Below are 20,783 nucleotides of genomic sequence, written 5' to 3'. Positions count from 1 at the left end.
TAGCTAAGAAGTGTTTTATCTTGCCTAGGTTGCTTCTGCTTTATCATATTTTTTCTTTTCAGTTATTGTAATATGTTATTATACTAGGGAGAGTATCAATTATGAATAATAATAATAATAATAATAATAATAATAATAATAATAATAATAATAACAAATAATAAAAATAATAGTAATAATAACAGGATTTTTTTAAGTACAAGCTCATAAATAATTTAAATGTGCAAAGAGTATAAGGATGTACTAGTAAAGATAGTTATTACAAAGTGTAGCTAACGCAGTGCTCTTGTTTATAAGCTAGCTCTTTGTAAAGTAGGTTGTTGCTGCTGTTGTTGTTGTTGTTTATGATTCCACTATATTTAGCTAAGACCCTATACATGTGGGCATATTGCAATAATGGATATTTCCAATGAAGTTAATTGATGGTTAATGGTAAGGCAATTAATGTTTGTAACTTAACACATATACTGTTGCTCTGTCACACACAAGGAGAAGTGCTATTACTCCTGCTATTCCAAAACTCCCCACTGTGTGCCACTACTTTCGTAACTATTCTCCTCCCTGCACAAGTCACCAGTAATCATGTTGCTGAAAATATGGATGATAATCCACATATCAACAACACATGATATGTATGCTGTCACAGATGACATTCTGTCTCTTTCTTGCAATGAAGTCCCCTTTCTTAAATACACCCAGTGACAGCGATATTGCTGTATTTCAGTGCTACATCAAGTTTTAAGCTTATTTGGAGCTCCACAATCCCAACAATGTTGGCAGATGGTACATGAATTTATTTGCTGATTAATTTGTGTAGTTGTATGTACATTGAAAATTACTGTCTAGCCTAGTATCAGAATCACATATATATTTTTGCAGGTGGATGCACATTACTGACATCAATACTGTTAAATTAGAGCATCTGGAGATTCTTTAAACAGATGATGCAGGACTTCTATTAACTGCAGTTTTTGAATATTATTTTAAAGGCAGCTCCACAGAAGAGCCAATCACAATGTATTCATTAGCATTTTCAACAAATTATTCAAATTAATTTACATTTTTCTACTATTTGTATCTACTGCAATTGCAAAAAAAAAAAAAAACCCAAAACAAATTATTTAGCTTTGCAGTTTTTCCAATTTATTAAAATCATACTTTCTTTTATAATAATGTATGTGCGCCATTTGCCCTAGAGTGCTACGATCACCCAAGAACAGAAGCTTTTCTAGCTGCTCTCAAGTGTAATAATTAATATGTAATATGCTGCATTGAGTTTCTCCATGGATTTCCTCTCTCTCTGTTCCCTCAGCGCTACATCCCTTTGACAAGGCTAATGAAATATAAAGCTTTTCTGCTCTACTTGCTTCTCAGTTAAGAACTACTGTTTTCTCTTTTTACCCTCATATGTTTTTCCCTTTAAATTTATGAATGATATATTTTCATCAAGTCTGTATTTAATTTGGTTTGAGACTGGAATCTGACCAGTATGTAAATAAAAATAATTAACAACAACAACAACAACAACAACAACAACAACAACAACAACAACAATAATAATAATAATAATAATAATAATAATAATAATAATAATAATAATAATAATAATAATAAAGAGAAAGAAAATCTAAAGGAAATCAGTGCCCTTTGCATGACTTCTCATTGTAACTAAGAACTGTTAGAGTCTGATTTAAGCCATCAGGCTAACTGCATAAACATTCTGAAATAGGCTTGGGATCAGTAAGCACTGCCAAAAAAGGGTTAGAGGCAGACCAAACACAGTGACTCAGATATTCTTTAGAGGGTCTGGGTAATGTGAATTTGTAAAGTTGGTTAATAGGTTGTCTATCACCATGCCACTTTATTTAATTCATCTTGGCTCATATGTCTGATTAAAGCTAACTGGGGACAGTCTGCTATGATTGATGTTTAAGGTGCTGTATTTCTTTGACATGCTGCACATTTATTAAATATACTGTGAGGTCTGTAATATCAAGAGGATTCTTTTATGCCCTTATGAATAATACCAGCAGTTTCCTGTACTCCCTTCCAGCCATACCCAGTTAAAGACATGTGTGGATTCATTTGAAAGAAGGTTGTGTTAGCTTTACTTGGAAAGACATTCTTGTGCTGCAGGGGTTAGTGGCTGTTGTCATGGAGCTCTATAATGTACTTGTGTGTGCGTGTGTGCGTGTGTGTGTGTGTTTGTGTGAGTGAAGAGTGAGAAAGAAAGTGTTTTACCTCAGGCTCTACAACTTGACTCAATATGCTTACATTTTATGAGCTTGAATCAGCAGGGTCATCATGCAATCTGGCCACAAATGTTTCCTCCATGTCCCTGGCCCCAGTGAGGGCATGAGTGGGTGCCATGTGCTATTTTTGGTGGCTGAATTTATGTGGACTTTTCCAGCCTTATTCCCGAGTGCGCACTGAATTGGGAACTGGCCTGGAAAAGGCAGTGATGTATGCAATTTAAAAGGCATGGTCTCAATCTGAGCATTCCTGATAGCAGTAGAACACTTTATATGTAAGCAGAAGTATGGTAGTTGCTGAATTATTTTTTGCTTACCCTTGTATCTTTGGGAGTCAGCAAATATATGGGATTGTGTTTTCTCTCATAGTGTTCTGTTTAATTTGTTGATTATTGCTTCCTTTTTGTTTTGCTGTGTTGAATAAATTCACGCACTTGTGGTGCAGCAGCTGTCCTTTTGTTGGACTTGCATTTTGCTTTGTTTACTGCCACACTGCACACCTGGCGTTAAACTACATTCTCAGAGTTTCACATTTCTTTAAAGAAGATTAAATATTGTACTGAAAACAAATCATGTACTAATCAAGTTGGGCTTCGTTCTGTAGTGCATACATATTTGCTTAAAATGTGTGTGAAACTACTGCCATCACTTTCATATCAGCTCAGTGATTTTTTTTTTTCACACATGGTTCTCTAACAGGGAAGCCAGCTGTCCTTTTTCTATCATCACTCTATTGTCCTTGCCTTGTCAGAAATATTGAGCTGTCTTTAGTTAAGCAGTGGGGGCTGCAGTTGGTACAGTCTAATGAAATATATATATAAAAAAAGGACACCTTACCCCAAACAAGTTTATTAATAGGTTAGCTGTTTATAGTCTATTGACATGGCTTCTTCAGTGCATCCTTGCCACATAAGCATCTGCATGTGATAGCCCATCTGTGTCTCTGGTACTGCATTACTCTTCCACTCTGTTGAAATTCTGACGATTGAACAAATCCAGTCTTCTGAAGCAACCTGATGTATCTAACAATATATTTTCAGATATAACTAAGGTATCTTCTTTGTGTGCCAACCTTAATTAGTTTTAATATCCTTGCCTATTAGGCTGAAGTCACTAAAATATGCACTTTACAATGTTCATTCATTCATTTTCAGTAACCATTTTATCTTGGTCCAAGCCCTTGAGTTTCAAGTTGATAATCATGTCCTGTCTGGATACTCGACGTCTAGGTTCCTTACAATGGAATCTCAAAGTGCTTTTAGTACACCACTTATTTTCTTTCCCTTAGACGCTCTTGTCTGTGGTCGTACAACCACTAAGAGGATATATAGGATAAGATATCATGATAAGGTTAGTATTTCTTGACAATGGCAAATTTTTGTGTTTACACCTCATTGGATATTCAATATCATTCCCAGATTCCACAATCAATCTTGACTTTGCATTCTGATTTGTTGGTCACAAGCTCATCAAAACAGTAAAAATGTGTACTTGGAAAACTCATGTAGAATAGAGATGTGTGCATGACTTCATACTACTGAACTATTTTTCAAAACATTTGCACATTGACCTTTTGATGGATTTGTCAATATTAGTTCACTGACACTGACAGAGTCATCATGTTCACCGTAGTGAAAAATGGGCATGTGTAATTAAGAAGAATGACTGAGAGGCTATAGAGGATTTTCTGCAGCTTCTGAACTTGAGCTTCTGTTAAAAGGAAATAAGAAAGAGGGTCTGGCACACTAAATGGAGGAGAAGTGTTTGAAGTGCTGGGAAGGAAAAAGCAAAGAACAATGGGAGATTGTTGCACTCTGTGATGTGATCTACAGACTTTCAGAAAAGAACTTACTGGACAATGAAACAGCCCTTCTGTTTTAGCATGACATGCAAAAATCAGAGAGTACATTAACCCAAAAATCCTTTACAGAAATTGCACATGAACTTTATAGGTCAGGTGTGAGATATTTCTAGCCACATAGACAGCAATATAGTTCTATGATGGCCTACCAGGGCTGAAAGTGAATAAAATATACATTGTAAAATATTATTGTACATTTTACCGTACTTTACTGGCAACAGAGTACATGCATCATTTGGCTCATGTGGGGTTGGAAAAAATAATACTGAAATGGCCTATAGTATACTACTGCTCAACATTTTCACATTATCCAGAGTTCACAGCGGATCTGTAGCATAGTGACCACCAGTGTACAGCACGAGCTCCTGATCCTAAGACCAGTTACCATATGTTGCTATATATACATACACTCTGGGTTCTACTACAGCTGGCTTGACTGTGGTCTGAAATATGGGTTAAAATCAACACCTGTTTGCTGCGCTTAAAAGTGACGTCTGAAAACAATTCAGGGTCTCACAAAAATGCTGCTGTGACCTGGGCAGAATTTGAATTTGACATCCCTGATTTAAAGTATGCAGTGCAGCATACAGTTGTGCCCAAAAGTTTGCATACCCCTTGCAGAATCAGCTAAACCTTAATACTATTAACAAAATTAGAAGGCTCATAAAAATCCCATCTTGTTTTTTTTATTTATCACTGTCCTGTATAAGCTATTTTACATAACAGATGTTTACATATAGTCCACAAGACAAGATAGTAGCTGGATTTCTAAAAATTACCCCGTTCAAAAGTTTACATACCCTTGATTCTTAATACTGTGTGTACCTGGATTATCTACAACTGTTTTTATGTTCTGTGATAGTTGTTCATGAGTCCCTTGTTTGTCCTGAACAGTTAAACTGCCCACTGTTCTTCAGAAAAGTCCTCCACGTCCTGCAAATTCTTTGCTTTTCCAGCATATTCTGCATATTTGACCCCTTTCCAAAACTGGCTATATGATGTTGAGATCCATCTTTTCACACTAAGGAAAACTGAGGGACCCGTACACAACTATTACATAAGGTGCAAACATTCACTGATGCTCAAGAAGGCAACACGAAACATTATCAATCAAGATAGAGTGACACACCGTGTCAAAAGCTGCATTCAGATATATACACCAAGATATTAAGGGCTCCAGAGTCAGCTGTTACAAGGAGGTCATTCATAACTCGAACCAAAGCAGTGTCTGTACTGTGTCCTGGTCTAAACCCAGATTGAAAAGGATCTAAAAGCTTATTGAGGGACAAGTGAGAATATAGTTGTGCCATGACAACACGTTCCAGAACCTTAGCCAAGAAAGGAAGATTTGAAATAGGCCTGTAATTTGATAGGTCAGACATGTCACACCCAGGCTTTTTAAGGTCTAGTGTTATAGCTGCAATCTTTAGAGCATGGGGGACAATACCAGTAATAAGGGAGGTGTTCACAATATTCAAAATGAGTGGTGATTGATGACAGACACCCCTTAAGAACAAATGTTGGAACAGGGTCAAGAATACAGTTGAGTTCATCACTAATTTTGAAATATAATCAATAGTAACTATTGAAAAACTAGAAAATTGGATGAATGAATCTCAGGAATTACAAAGGGACAAAGCTGATAGACATATAAATCTTCTCAATCTTTTCCACAAAGAAATTGAGAAACATATTACACTGCTGTGCAGAAGAACAAATAGGTGAGTTAATAGGTTTAAGAATTTTGTTAATAGTCTTGAACATCTTCTTGGGATTTGCAACACCATTAAAAATTTATTGCATCCTGGTGCAGAAATGTTAATACATATCACAATGTGAAATTTGTATATGATTACACCACTACTTTTTACCCACTAGCTTAAAGGCAATAAACATGAAACCACTGGTACTGTATGCACACTGGAATGCTATAGATGACACTCAGCAGTGATGACACTAAGCTTGACAGTGGTACAATAGACTAAGTTTCTAAGCATTTGTAGGCTGTAATCTACATCCATGAGAGCAGCTCTCTTGCTTGAACATGGCTGCAGTGGCACTTATGGCTGAGTGCTGTGAGTGCTCTGAGTGTTCTGAGTTCAGGTAGGGGAAGTAAAACACACTCCTATGCTGAAGTGTGTGTCATTCTCATGGTCTTTGTATTGGGTTCTGTTGATTTAGTTCAACAGCTTCTGTCCTCTCACGCTTTACACATCTCTCAATTCTCCATCAGAAAGTTCAAGTCTTTCATGGTGTGTCCATTCCATCCATAGAGTATGATTTTTACAATGAAATGATTTACATGTAATTGCTCTATGTCTGTTCTCTGTCCAGTAGTTGAAGTTACCTAGGTTTCTCATTCACTGACCTAATTGACATTTAAATCCATACTCTGAATCTCTAAATTTCCCTTATTCATGCGGACTTCACCGGCTTTGTGACAATGGATAGTTATGTGATAGATGTAATCTCTGAGGATGACAGAACTGATGACAGTATTCAGTATTCCCTTCCTGAACATATTTTCTACATTTCATATGTTTGGTGGCCTGGGAAAACCCTTCACATTTTCCACTATATCTCAATGAAGTAAAGTCATAGCATTTTTAAGGCCTGGTTACCCCCAAAAGAGAAAAGAGAGAAAATGTGTTTCAAATGGGTTTATAACACCAGGAGCATGTGGTCATTTCTCTCCATTTCTCTCCAGGCCACATCACACAGGTGCTTGTTCAGTCCCGCATCATTTACATTTACAGCATTTAGCAGACACCCTTATCCAGGCCAAGTTATGTTTAACTCATTTATACAACTGGTTCCAGTTGGGAAACTTGATGATGCTGGGATTTGAACTCATGATTTCATATGTCTTAACCACTGAGCTACCACCACTTTGTCATCATGAGATTGGACTACTGCAGTTTGCTCATGGAAGGTTTTCCTGTGCGTACAGTTTGACCTCTGCAACTGATCCAGAATGCAGCTACATGACTTGTTTTCAATTTCTGCAAGTGCTTCCACATCACTCCAATGCAGATTTTCTTCCAATGACTTCCTGTAGCTGCCAAGTTCAGATTTGAAGCACTGATGCTTATTTACAAAGCCAAAAAAAGTACATCCCCCAACTACCCAAAGCCATGTATCAAACTCGCTCTGCATCACATTCTCTTTGAGCCTCTAGCACACCTCACTTAGCGCCACCGTCCCTCAAGGTACAAGGAAGGCCTTCCTTAATTGTACTGCCACCCCAACTATGGAACTCGGTCATTGGCGGTCTTCAAAAGAAAATAAGACATGCCTCCTAACTAAGCACTTAAATGACCATAATTATTTTTGCCTTTTGCTTTTTTTCTTGCTGTACTAACTCCTAATAACTGCCCTCTAACAGGGTTTTACCTTGATGGTACCTTCATGGTACCTTGATGCAGTTTATTGCTCTGGCCACATCTGCAGTACTCATGCCTCCTTGCAGCTGGTCTATGGCATGTTCACGCAGGTGAGCAGGAACCCTAGGCATCTTTCTTCTGGTGTTTTTCAGAGTCAGTAGAAAAGTCTCTTTTGTGTCCTAAATTATTGTAACTGTGACTTTAATTGCCTACCTCCTGCATGAAAAGCATTGTTTAAACCTTTTCCAATAAAGATTTGTAAAGTTTATTTGGATTTTACAAAACATTTCTTTTTTTGATGAGTATATTTGGCTTTAATATAATATCTGAGAGACGAAGTCATGTTCTCTACTTTAAAGCTTTAATCATCTATCCATCCATCCATCTTCTACCGCTTACTCCTTTTCAGGGTCACAAGGAACCTGGAGCCTATCCAAGGGAGCATCGGGCACAGGGCGGGGTACACCCTGGACAGGGTGCCAATCCATCGCAGGGCTCACAATCACATACACACTCACACACCCATTCATACACTACAGACACTTTAGACATGCCAATCAGCCTACCATGCATGTCTTTTGACTGGGGAGGAAACCGGTGTACCTGGAGGAAACCCCCGCGGCATGGGGAGAACATGCAAGCTCCGCACACACATGGCCCCGGTGGGACTTGAACCCCGGACCCTGGAGGTGTGAGGCAAACGTGGCCACTAAGCCACCGTGCGCACCCAGCTTTAATCAAGAAGTTAAAAATAGAGTGCATTCTAAATGCATGTATCAATATTTCCTTTCTAAATTGGTTTTGCAAAGAAAAGTAAAATTACGATTGATTGAATGAATCTAACTGTCATGTTATTTAACATGACTTTTAATCCATTAAGTTGCTGCCATTGTTAATTCCAATATTAAAACCCTGTTCACACCAGGACGTTTTTCGCAGCGCATTAAATGATCCGTATTTTTAACATTTTATTGTGTACACACCCAGGCGTTAAACATGAGCAACGAGCTGAATGAAAGTGCAAATATTCAGTAGATGGCATTTATTGAAAAGCAGAAATACCCTGGTACACTAGGTGGCACTGCACAAGTTTCTGTTTCTGACACCTGCTTGTCACTACTTATCATTGAGCAAAAGAAGAGAGCCAGTATTTACACCTTTAAGCCACTCACTCACTTTTTGCAAACTCGCTAAAGCACGTATGCGCTTTTGCAAAATGTAAGGTATTTGGTAATTTGGCCACTGCAGCAAATACTTCATTAAAACGAAATCCTTAAAGTTCTAATTTTAAACAGTATACTCTTTTTTAAATAAGTAATGATCAATAGCATTCACATACTTATGGGAAGACCCAGATTGTGTTTTTTTTTTTTTTTATCTATTTTTTTTGAGAGGGGTGGGTATAAGGGTATTATTGTTGTGCCCCAAAATGTTAATGTTCCTGCAAAATGATGAAGTGTTGAATATGAATAGTCTTTTTTGTGGTCAATATACAATAATACAACGACTCAATAATGGGGCACTTAGCTATTTGAATTATAGGTCAAGAATACGTATATGCATATATATGCCAGGTACAAAATAAATACAATGGACTATCAATCAGTGGAAAACAACACTGAAAGAATTAAATGGATCATTTAGAATATATACTTGCAACTCAGTGTCGTCAAAAAATAGCCACAGCATAATAAATACACTTATACAGTATTTATTGGACACCTTGTTTATGTGTGTAGGCCGAAGGATTTATTAGCAGTGAGCATTTTATTTAGGGTATGTCACTTATACACTCTCACTAAAATGGTGGGTGCTTGCTTCTTGTTCGTCTTGCTTTTCGGCTTCTTCTTCGCTGGTAAGACAGTTTTGTACTTAAGCACCATCAAGTCATACTTTTATGTAACTTCAGCAGCTCTGGGCACGTGACCAAAAGCACAAATCTAATTGGTCGGCCAAAAAAAAAACCCCTCGACATAAAAAAAATGTATGCTTTGATGATACGCATTTTACGTCTGGGTGTGAACACTCCCATTGACCGCCACTAGGGTGTTAAACGGACCGTTTTTCGCGCTGTGAAAATCATCCCGGTGTGAACAGGGCTTAAGTTGTGATTTTAAATTACCCAATAAAAAAGTACTGGTAGTATTCCTTTTAAAATGTAACTTCCAAACTTCCACTTTGTTTACTTCTGAGCTTTTTTTTGGCACAAATTAAGTGATAATGATGACATAATATAATTTCACACTAAATAATGCAGAAATATTTTTGCATCAAATTGTAAAATGTATCTCATCTGTCTAGTCAATTTTAAACTGACCTATACATACCTGCTTGCAAAATGTGTTGATTTTGTCATTCTAGAATAGACTAGTAACACCAGTGCTCCTTGTGCTTTTTTTTTTTATTTTAGAGCTTACATGTTTACTAAATCTTCAATTTTAGGGATGCCCATATACAGTGTATTCGGAAAGTATTCACAGCGCTTCACTTTTTCCATATTTTGTTATATTACAACCTTATTCAAAAATGGATTAAATTTATTATTTTCCTCAAAATTCTACAAACAATACCCCATAATGACAATGTGAAAGAAGTTTGTTTGAAATCTTTGCAAATTTATTAAAAATAAAAAACAAAAAAAGCACATGTACATAAGTATTCACAGCCTTTGCTCAATACTTTGTTGAAGCACCTTTGGCACCAATTACAGCCTCAAGTCTTTTTGAGTATGATACTACAAGCTTGGCACACCTATTTTTGGGCAGTTTCTCCCATTCTTTTTTGCAGGACCTCTCAAGCTCCATCAGGTTGGATGGGGAGCATCGGGGCACAGCCATTTTCAGATCTCTCCAGAGATGTTCAATCGGGTTCCAGTCTGGGCTCTGGCTGGGCCACTCAAGGACATTCACAGAGTTGTCCTGTAGCCACTCCTTCGTTATCTTGGCTGTGTGATTAGGGTCGTTGCCCTGTTGGAAGATAAACCTTCACCCCAGTCTGAGGTCCAGAGCACTCTGGAGCAGGTTTTCATCAAGGATGTCGCTGTACATTCAACTGCTGCATTCTTCTTTCCCTTGATCCTGTCTAGTCTCCCAGTTCCTGCCGCTGAAAAACATCCCCACAGCATGATGCTGACACCACCATGCTTCACTGTAGGGATGGTATTTGCCAGGTGATGACTGGTGCCTGGTTTCCTCCAGACATGATGCTTGCCTGAATGGCAAGCATCATGTCTGGAGGAAACCAGGCACCAGTCTCAAGGTCATCCTTGAGATGACCAGTGAAAACAGAATGCACCTGAGCTCAATTTTGAGTGTCATGGCAAAGGCTGTGAATACTTATGTACATGTGCTTTTTTTGTTTTTTATTTTTAATAAATTTGCAAAGATTTCAAACAAACTTCTTTCACGTTGTTATTATGGGGTATTGTTTGTAGAATTTTGAGGAAAATCCATCCATCCATCTATCTTCTATACCGCTTATCCTTCCTTCAGGGTCACAGGGAAACCTGGAGCCTATCCCAGGGAGCATCGGGCACAAGGCGGGGTACACCCTGGACAGGGTGCCAATCCATCACAGGGTACACAATCATTTACACATTCACACACCCATTCATACACTACGGACACTTTGGACATGCCAATCAGTCTACCATGCATGTCTTTGGACTGGGGGAGGAAACCGGAGTACCCGGAGGAAACCCCCACACCACGGGGAGAACATGCAAACTAAGCACACAGAGGGCCACGGTGGGAATCGAACCCCCGACAGGCGAACGTGCTAACCACTAAGTCACTGTGCGCCCATTCTGAGGAAAATAATGAATTTAATCCAAATTGGAATAAGGCTGTAACATAACAAAATGTGGAAAAGTGAAGTGCTGTGAATACTTTCCGGATGCACTGTATAGAGTTATATATACGTATAATATATAATAATAATAATAAGTACTTATGAATACATAAACTGGTTACTATAAATTCTATTACAAGTGCATTTATAATTCATGAAGTTTTTATAGGTTGTAGTTCCCCAGATACACTTTCCTTCATTTTGTGTTCCTTGGGTGAATGGAGTGCTGCTAAATTTAGGAGGCACAGCCCTGTCCTGTTTTTTTCTGACTGAATTATGGTCTGTTGTGTCTGGATGCCATAAAAGTCCATGTTTCATCAAAAGAACACAACACACTGTGCCCTCAACGTTCATGCTGGCATTTGTACCCTTTCTAAAGCTCATTGTGCAATATTGAATATGGATATGGGAATACAGAACCACATCAAAGACATAGATTCATCCAACTTTAATTCAACCTTTAATTACTTAGTTTGCTAACATACTACTGGTCACAACCCAATTATATATAAAATCTAACAGACTATTGAATCTGTGACTATTTTATTGAAAATTCATAAAGCTACAGTGCATGAATAGATTTGATGTGTAATAGTTTGCGATTATAATAATGAGTGTAAGTGGAGGGAAGAAGAAGAGATAAAGGCTGATATTATGCATTTTTGTTCACTTGATGTGAATTTTAATGCAGGTCAGGCTGCATAATCTCTTGCCAGTTGTTTAATTCAAAATTCTATTCATCTGCAACACATAATTACCAAGCTGAAACTCTCTACTGGAATAAAAAAAAAAAAAACATAATACAATAATTTGCTAAAAAATCTCTATGATAACAAAGCCTTAGCACAGTATGACTGCTGCTGCTGCCTCTTTGCACTGTACTTAATTCTATTTCTCTGTTGTGATGTCATGCCTGGCTTGTGTGTGTGTGCATATGTGTGTCCTTCTGGCTGCTGTAGTCTTTTTGTCATGCATAGGCAGGGTTGAATATCAAGATGCAAACAGATCTCAAAGAATAGCTCGAGGTCACTCCTTCCCAAATTCTTGCTCTCTCTATCCATCTGCTCTCGTGGGCTTTTTTCTTCTCTCTCAACATATATTACTGATCAGGAAACTGTGAGAAATGAACAGTGAGTGAAAGAGAGAGTGGGGGAAAAGAGCGCAAGATCCATTGGGGAAAGTGGGAGTAGAGTGTAGAAAAGAGCTGAGCGGAGAGGATCAGAGTACCCTGACTTTGTAGCGAGAGCTCAGCAGCGCGTGGAGAGTTGAATCGTGACGTGGTAGAATGAGGAGTTTCTTCCGATGTGATCAGTCTCCAGTACACGCTCAGAAGCGCTCCCTCATGCACACATTATGACATCTCTTCTAACCAATACTGCTCTTCTGTAGAGAGCACTGGGTCATGCCTGCCTACTGGAAAGCAATTATATCTTTCTACTATCTCTACAACTGCTTCTGTCAGCATCTGGGCTGACAAGGACGGGAATTACCTGGAGAAACAATATTTAATTTAAAGAGGGGAAACCCCGTTAGTACCTGCTGTGAGGAGATTTTAGGACATCTTGAGCTCCCCCTCATTGGGTTAAGCCTGCCCATTGTATTTTATCGGCACCATGCAGGTCTCTTTTGTGTGCACAGACCACCGGGCTGTAAGCCGTAGTACAGAGGATCGGTTGAATCGGCAGAACGCCAGTAGCCCCAGCCTGGGCACCAAGAATAAGTTTCGCACTGTGGCCATGGTGGCACGCAGCCTGGGCCAGCTCTCTGTGCAAAACCTTCCTTCATCCAGTGAACACTACGTCCGGAACGGCATGAAATATAGGTAAGAGGAATCACATGCAGTCAATATATATTAAGGGTAAACTATAAGGAAGGACAGGGTGCTGTTTCTGGCAGATGTGATTGTGTACCTTTGTGGTTTTTTTGTAGAGTGTCATTTTATTAGTGTTTTTAAAAAATATATTTTAAAAAAAATTCTGGGAAATTCATTCCTTGCCAGACAGATGAAGCTAAACCAGTCAGAATTCTTTCTTTCTTCTTCTTCTTCTTCTTCTTCTTTTCATTTATTTATTTGTTTGTTTGTTTGTTTTACAAAATAATTCACAAACTGCACCCTCCCATATAATACATGAAATTAACACACAAAAGCTCTAAAGAGGAATAAGCACAAGCAACAAAAAAGGGACTTTTTAATGGTATGAAACCCAATTTGCATAGGACAGAATTAAAAATGCAAGGTCTAGGAGATCAACCACTGACATGTAATTTTTTTTAAACATTGTACTTAACAAAAAAAGTACTTTTCCCAATAGATGTACAGTGTGCCATTCTCAAATTAAATCTATTCCTCACTCATTCTTCCGTTCTGTAATTTGACTAAGAGCACATCAAAAGCACTTTGTAAGAACGTAGGATAATGTACACTATATCTTACCTTCATATTAACCTAATGTGTAACTGAACACCAGTCCTTTCTCTGAAAGGCAATCTCACCACGTATTGCTATTCCAAAAGGCTTTTGTCTTCCACACTTTCACATCTAATTGATTCCTCCATAATTGCATATTTCAAAAGTGATGCATTGAATAAGACAGTATTTTCCAAAATGGTATGTTTTTAGTTAATAAGAATCACTACAAATTGCAGTTTTTCAACTTCTATGGAGTGTTATGTTTTAGATTTCCATGTCAGAATGTCAGATATTCAGCATTCAAATTGTATCATATTATACATGAATCATTCTTGTGGCTTTTCACTATTCGTGCAGCTTTTAAATCACCCCATCCATTTATTTTGCACCCTTTAGTGCTAATATCTATTGTCACCACCTTTAAATGTATTTTTAAAGCTATGATATTGGTACTATGGACATTAAATCTACTTTTTAATCAGCTAAGGTTAGTATCTTATTTTCTTTTTTATTATCTCGTCAGCCTTTGTGTTAAATATTACATGTATAAGAGTCTGGTGAAATCTGATCAGAACAGCTACCCTAAATGACACAGGAGCCTCAGTAGTATAGAGTACATGTCTTTGCTTTGCTAACATGAAGATATAGCTTTCAGTGTCACTGTGTGTACATTCTCATAAATGGCTTTCTTTCATATGCACAAAAACTTGTATGGGAAGAGCAGGCAGCATATTTGATCAGTGTCTGTTTTAGTTTCAAATGAGATCCCTCTTGGGTATGCAGTCATGGTGTTCCATCCTAAATTGGCAGTGTGATTTGAAAGTACCCCCTGCACACTCTCTTTCTGATTGGTGTGTGTGTCTGTGAACTCCCAGGCAAACAAGTGTGCTCTGTAGTGCTCCCTCTTCCCCACTGTGGAATGAATGAATAAATGATAAGAAGCCCCTTTTCTTCTTTACCTCTTATATCTGTAAGAGTGGAGAAGAAAGAGAAGAGATGAGAAAGTAGAACTAAGAAGGAATTTGTATAAGTACATACTATAAACCAAATAATTTAGTATATAAACACCAGTGGTTCCTGTCTTCTACTTCTTTAGCTGTAAATAGTAGAGTCACTTCAATATGACTGGCCAGCAATGAAGATGGATTCATGCTGCCATTACACAAGCCCTTCACAGTCTGTTTGACACAAATCCATCAATTTCAAGTGCTAGGGCAGAAAGAGTTGAATTCAGGCAGTGAAAATATCAGACCAGGAGGTTAATGGAGATTAAATAAAGTATTAGGAAGTAGTGTTATTTATTCAAGATTTATTCAAATTAGCTTTAGTATTTAGTAAATTCCATGTTTTCTCAGGGTTTTTAGTCAACCAAGTAATGTTGAATGTCTACTAAAAAAAATTATTCAGTGGTTCAGTAAATATGACAAAAACAAATGTGATTTTTACACACAAAAAAACTAACTAATAATTAGAATTACTTAAATGCTGTGTTCTGTACCAAATTAATTCATGTAAATATGTGGATAATACTAAATATGACTAAATATGACTGCATTTACTCATTGGCCTGCTACATCTGTTTGGAACCATTGAACGTGTTAATGACCATTTAGTAGTAATGATAATGTTTAGGTGATGTGTTCTTTTTAATTGTTGTTGAGATTTATGTAATTAATTTAGCTCAAATCTGAGCAAAATGTACTTATGAAATAATTAAAATACTAATTACATTTACTTATATTTTTTAGGAGAATAATCATTCGTGCCATGTAAATCTTACTTAAAATATCCTTAGTTAAATTTAGTTAAAACTTTTGTGTGGAGATTGTTACCACACTTTTCTTGAGTAAATTTCACGCAAATTTTTTTTTTTCTTTTGTGTAGTAAGTTAAAGTGACTGCTTTTGCATTATAATCCTGGGGACATTTTACCACTCGTCTTCATCAGTTCTAAAGTAATAAAGTTACTCTGATGAGTGCAGTGATGTATTCAAGATTATATCATAGATCTGTTTGGTTTAACTTACTAGGGTGGTAATGTTTTCATAGAAATTATTCATTGCTAACTGGTTTTATTTTGATAGATGTTAATGAGTTATGTTCTGAAGTCTGAGAAGGATACATATGGTATACATACATACAGGCATATGTGCGTCAGATGGCCTGTCCCAAATGGACCAGTTAAGGTCCTAAGGGGCCTTGTTTGCGCATTCCTTGCAAGGCTGTAGGATGTCCCATTTAGTTCTTTAAAAGTGTGCCCATGAGCTTGCTATATAAGCACTTTGGTGAAGAATAATAAATAAAACTCTTCAGGGGTCTCTTACACAAAACCCCTTCCACTTGCAGTGCTAGGACCATTCAATAATTGAACAAAGAATAGCAAGTTAGACAAAACAAGAGAAAAAGATCTTCAAGTTAAGATAAAGTTAGAGTCCTAAGGTGTCTTTTGTTATTAAATTAACTTGTTAATTTAATTTGCCTTAGATGTTTACCCAATTAATGTCTATAGCCTACATCATTCTAGTGTATATTGAGCTACTGCATGCATCCATGAGAGTTGCAAAATATATAGTACTGGCAAAATATATAGTATTGGCAGTCACATCCATGATGCGGAGTTAAACCAAGTTTGCACCAAACAGCTGTTAATGGTACTGAACACTACTGGGCCACATTTGTGCACTAAATTGTAATATACAAAACGAAGACACAAATGTTCTGATTACAATATATACAGTATATATTAGTAAATTAAAGCTTTTATTCACCATTGTTGCCATTGACTAGATGCAAGTATATGCTACCTGTATGTGTACAAACATTCTGAGTCAGTCTAGAGAGGCTATTTGCAGAAACTCAGTTGACTTTCAAGCTACAAATGAAGATATTAACAAAAGAATGCCATTAGTTAGTTCAGCTTGACATTAGAGTTGCTCATCAGAGTTGCTCCAAGTGTTGATCATCACTGAACTCATAAGCATTACCATTTACCTCATGACTGTTCAGCTAAAGAGACAGCGAAAGCAATGATGAACAGTAGGAGCATTTTGCTCCTAAATGCTGCACTGCTACATTTAGAAAAGATATCAGAAACAACATTTGGACCTGCACCAACTTAGGATCATATATAAAAATATTCTTTATTAAACTGGAGTGGTTGTAAATCTGTTTTGGTCCATATCTGTAAACTGGATCAGTTCTGATATTGGACCATTGTGCAAGATGACACTGTGGAGGTGCTGCTATGTCAAGCAGATGGAGTGCGATTTGTGACCTAGTAAGGAAGGGCTATATTGGAGAATACTGGTGAAGAACTGCTACTCTTAGACTGTCAGCTAAGGAGTAGCATTGTTCTGAGGCCCTGGAGCAGCTGTTAACATATATCTAGGGTTACCTACACCTACCAATTCCCTAGTCTATGCTTTATCCTGAAAGATTTAGCTGAACATCACATTTTGAGTGAGTGGAATCAAACCTATTACACAGTACCAGGAATAAATTGTATTTAGATAAATCACTGAAACAGAAAACTCTTCATTCACTGGGGAATTCTGTCGCACTTACTTACAAATAGGAACAAGTCAGCAGGCAGTTGTGTCAAGCATGAATGGCTACAGATTTTTTGGACTGGAGCTAGTGAGAACAGAAGATATACAGTACATTACTGCAGATTCTGCTGGGCCACATATGTCCCTTTAATTCTCTATTACAAGTGCTATCTGTGGAGATTTGCCTTGTCTAGAACATTATTTGTTTAGAATAGTTTTTTTCAGTAATCATTGAGGCTGTATGCGCAGAGTTTTTTTTTGTGTTACTTCAACATAGCATTAAAAACCAAGCAGCAAGGTTTAGTGTGGGTAAAGTCATAAGAAGATCAAGAATGCAGGCCAAGGCCCAAAAAAGGGAAAAAAGAAACGCAACAAGCCAGAGAACTAATCATGTACAGACTGAAGACATCAAGTAACATGAAACATAGGAATTATGAGATATAGAACTGAGGTCAGAAGGTTGGGTATTCAAGCCCCAGCACTGCCAAATTGCCACTGTTGGGCCCTTGAGCAAGGCCCTTAACTCTTTCTGCTCCAGGGGTGCTTAACATGACTGACCCTGCACTCTGACCCTAGCTTCCTAACAATTTTGCCCAATTCCTCCTGAACCACTTTTCTCTTGGCTTTAGGCAACCTATATGGCTACTGGTTATGCACAGCCATATGCACAGGGATGGTGGAACTGAGCAGGGGAGAAAACTAAACTTTTGTCCCCAAAGTTCAAAGAAAATTTTTTTTCAACACTCACTTCACTTTTTTTTATTTAGACTTTTTCAAGCACCAGCTCATGGACCATCACCCCTCTACACCTATTTACAATATAAAATCATTTATATTAAAGATTGACTGTTATATATGGAGCATGTGTTAGTGATCCTGAAGTTCTTGAAATAGGCTAGCTTGTCTGATATTTCACAGGAGCATTTGGTCACTACACAAAAAAATGAGGTTAGACAGTTCCTGGGGTGGCACCTAATCTAATACATCCTGATGGCTTACATCTGTTTGGAGCTTTCTTCACCTGAAAATAACTTGCTGATTCTAAGGATGGCAATGTGAGGATCACTCATTGGGATCTAGCATTACAACCTTTTAAATTTATAGTGTCCACAGGCTAGGGGCACTGATTGTGGTGGAGTTCTTTTCTGTTAGCAGGGTCAGAGTGGAGAGGGGATGGCCAGTGGCTGGATGGATCCTTGGCTTGTATCGGCGGTGGTGGTATGTAGGACATGGTGCATAGTTTAGCTAGAGTTTATAGGATATGGTGTGATTTGGAGGATGGTCTGAAAAGCTGATGGCATATTTGTACACTTATGTTTTTACTTTCTCTTCCCACAATGAGCAATATGTGGGTGAGCAGTGTGTGACACTGCGAATCAGAAATATAAGCGTGACGCAAGAAAATGAAAAAAAAAAAAAAACATTGATAGAAGCTCTCTTAACACCTCCCTCCAACACTTGGATTAAGACTTCACACAGTTGATCATAAGCATTTTTTATTTAACTGTACTTCTTCATCTGTACATCCAGATAATAGAATCAACCATATGAAGGTTAGCTTCCTGGCTATGCAGTGCTGATTGATTTTGTATTGAGTCTTCCTCTTCTTAGAATATAAGTGTGCCAGTATGTCTTCCAACTGAACTTAGCTGACAGTGTTTAGCCATCTGCAATGTGGACAGGTTTTGTGTGTTTGCATGCTGGGGCTTAATTAAGACATCTACCAGCTTTTGATAGTGCCAACCTTGAGGAAATAATCAATTGCCCACTTTTTGTTCTATCAGGCAGAACAGCCTTATTGCATTGTTTGTATGTGGAATAATCTTCCACTAGACGATTATTCATACAATATACCCAGCCCGATTATGAATAATAAGTTGTATGGTTATAATAAGACACAAGGTTTGATGAATATGAGTGCATTTATAGAGCAGATGTACATTTACAGATTTGGCAGTTACTCTTATCCAGAGAAACTTACAGAAGTGCTTTGTAGTCTCCATCAAAAGCATATCTAAGAGTCTAAGAATACTATCAAGGTAAAACCTTGTTAGAAAGAATTTAGTGCTTAGTGAAGAGGTAGGCCTTCAATATTCATGTTAAGACAGCCAGGAGAACTTCATTCCACCACCTGGGTGCCAGTACAGAGAAGAAGATTGATGCATACCTTCCTTGTATCTTGAGGTATGGGAACATTGTGCAGCACATGGTTTGATAAGTGCCTTCAGATAAATTGGAGCTGGTCCATTTTTGGCTTTGTAGGCAAGTGTTTGAAATCTTATGTGGCCAGCTCCAGGATGCCAGAAGATGGATTAAAGCAAGGGGATGTTGTCTGAAATCTTAAGGAGTCATGCAGCTGCATTCTAGATCAGTTGTAAGGGTGGGATTGCATGCAGGGAAAGACCTGCAAGAAGAGAGTTGCAGTGTAGCACTCTAAGGATGACAAAGGATTGAAAAGGATCTGAGTTCCCGCTGTGGTAGGAAATGGACAGATAATCATAATGTTGTAAAGAAGAACCCTTCATGAGTCAGATTAACATGAAGGATTGTTGTCTGGAACTACTCCCAAGGTTCATTGACAGATCTGAGAGTTCTGCAGGGAGATAAGTTCTTGATACAATGATTAATCTCCAAGGATATACAGCAGCTCAATCTTGCTAGGATTACTTGCCAGTACTGAGATTCTCTGGCTACTCGGGCTGATATCTCTGCAAAAACATGAGTGTCTGAAGGAGAAAGGGAGCGTATGAGCTGAGTATCATCATCATAGCAGTGATATGAAAAATCATGTGAGGATATTACATCACTGAGAGAGTAGATATAGAGGAAGAACAGAAAAGGACCAAGCACTGAGTCTTGTGGAAAACCAGTGGAGAGTCTGTATGGAGTAGATTTGGATCCTCCTGACAGTCCCTCCAGATAAATAGCAGACTGCCACAACACTGTGGCATTAATTCCATAGCTTGTGAAGAGTCTTGTGACTGACCATGTCAAAGCTTGCTGATAGGTCAAGTAGGATGAGGACTGATGATAGTTTGGCTGCTCTAGCAGTATGAATAATTTCTGTGGAGGGTGCCATTATAGAGCCATACTGGTTAGGATCATGGTAATTGTTGTCCTGAACTTTTCCTCTCTTGTGTTTCAGAAGGGCAGTTGAAGGTCAAGGCAGTATAAATCTCCAGGTAGAGTACGTAAGGTACCAGTAGAATTGCAGAGACTATGGAAGATGTCCAGCTATTCTATTAAATTTCATTTGCCCCTGCCAGTTTCTTGTGGAGTATGAGAGAAAGCAGCTGGTGTTGCTGAATTCTCTGAAGTGATCCAGGTTTATTTCCAGGTCTCAGTCAGTGCCAGAAAGTGGAGAGTGTAAAGGGAAACTAAAGCTGAGATGATGTCAGCTTTGGATGACAGTGGCAGTTCTAGAGCCCACCTACCAAGAGTGTTTGAGACTGAGACAACAATATAGTGTAGATGACATTGC

General features: G+C 38.0%; 1 protein-coding gene across 5 annotated transcripts in view; it reads left to right on the top strand.

Moving 5' to 3' along the window:
• kcnab2b (potassium voltage-gated channel subfamily A regulatory beta subunit 2b) overlaps positions 1-20,783 on the top strand; it is an 80,159-nt gene that overhangs the window by 27,861 nt on the left and 31,515 nt on the right. Inside the window, exon 1 of one of the 5 annotated variants that reach the window (XM_017488208.3) lies at positions 11,365-13,167. The exons of 3 other annotated variants lie outside the window; for them this stretch is intronic. In XM_017488208.3, coding sequence (XP_017343697.1) covers positions 12,959-13,167 — 209 coding nt within the window. In that variant the 5' untranslated portion in view covers positions 11,365-12,958. Of the gene's footprint in view, positions 1-11,364; positions 13,168-20,783 lie in introns of those variants that run through there. One more of the 5 variants, XM_017488209.3, reaches the window with a different exon arrangement.

The sequence above is a fragment of the Ictalurus punctatus genome, chromosome 15 (genome assembly GCF_001660625.3).
Source record: "Ictalurus punctatus breed USDA103 chromosome 15, Coco_2.0, whole genome shotgun sequence".
Taxonomy (NCBI): domain Eukaryota; kingdom Metazoa; phylum Chordata; class Actinopteri; order Siluriformes; family Ictaluridae; genus Ictalurus; species Ictalurus punctatus.
The sequence above is the reverse complement of the archived record's forward strand: the minus strand, read 5'-3'. Positions and strand labels throughout refer to the sequence as shown.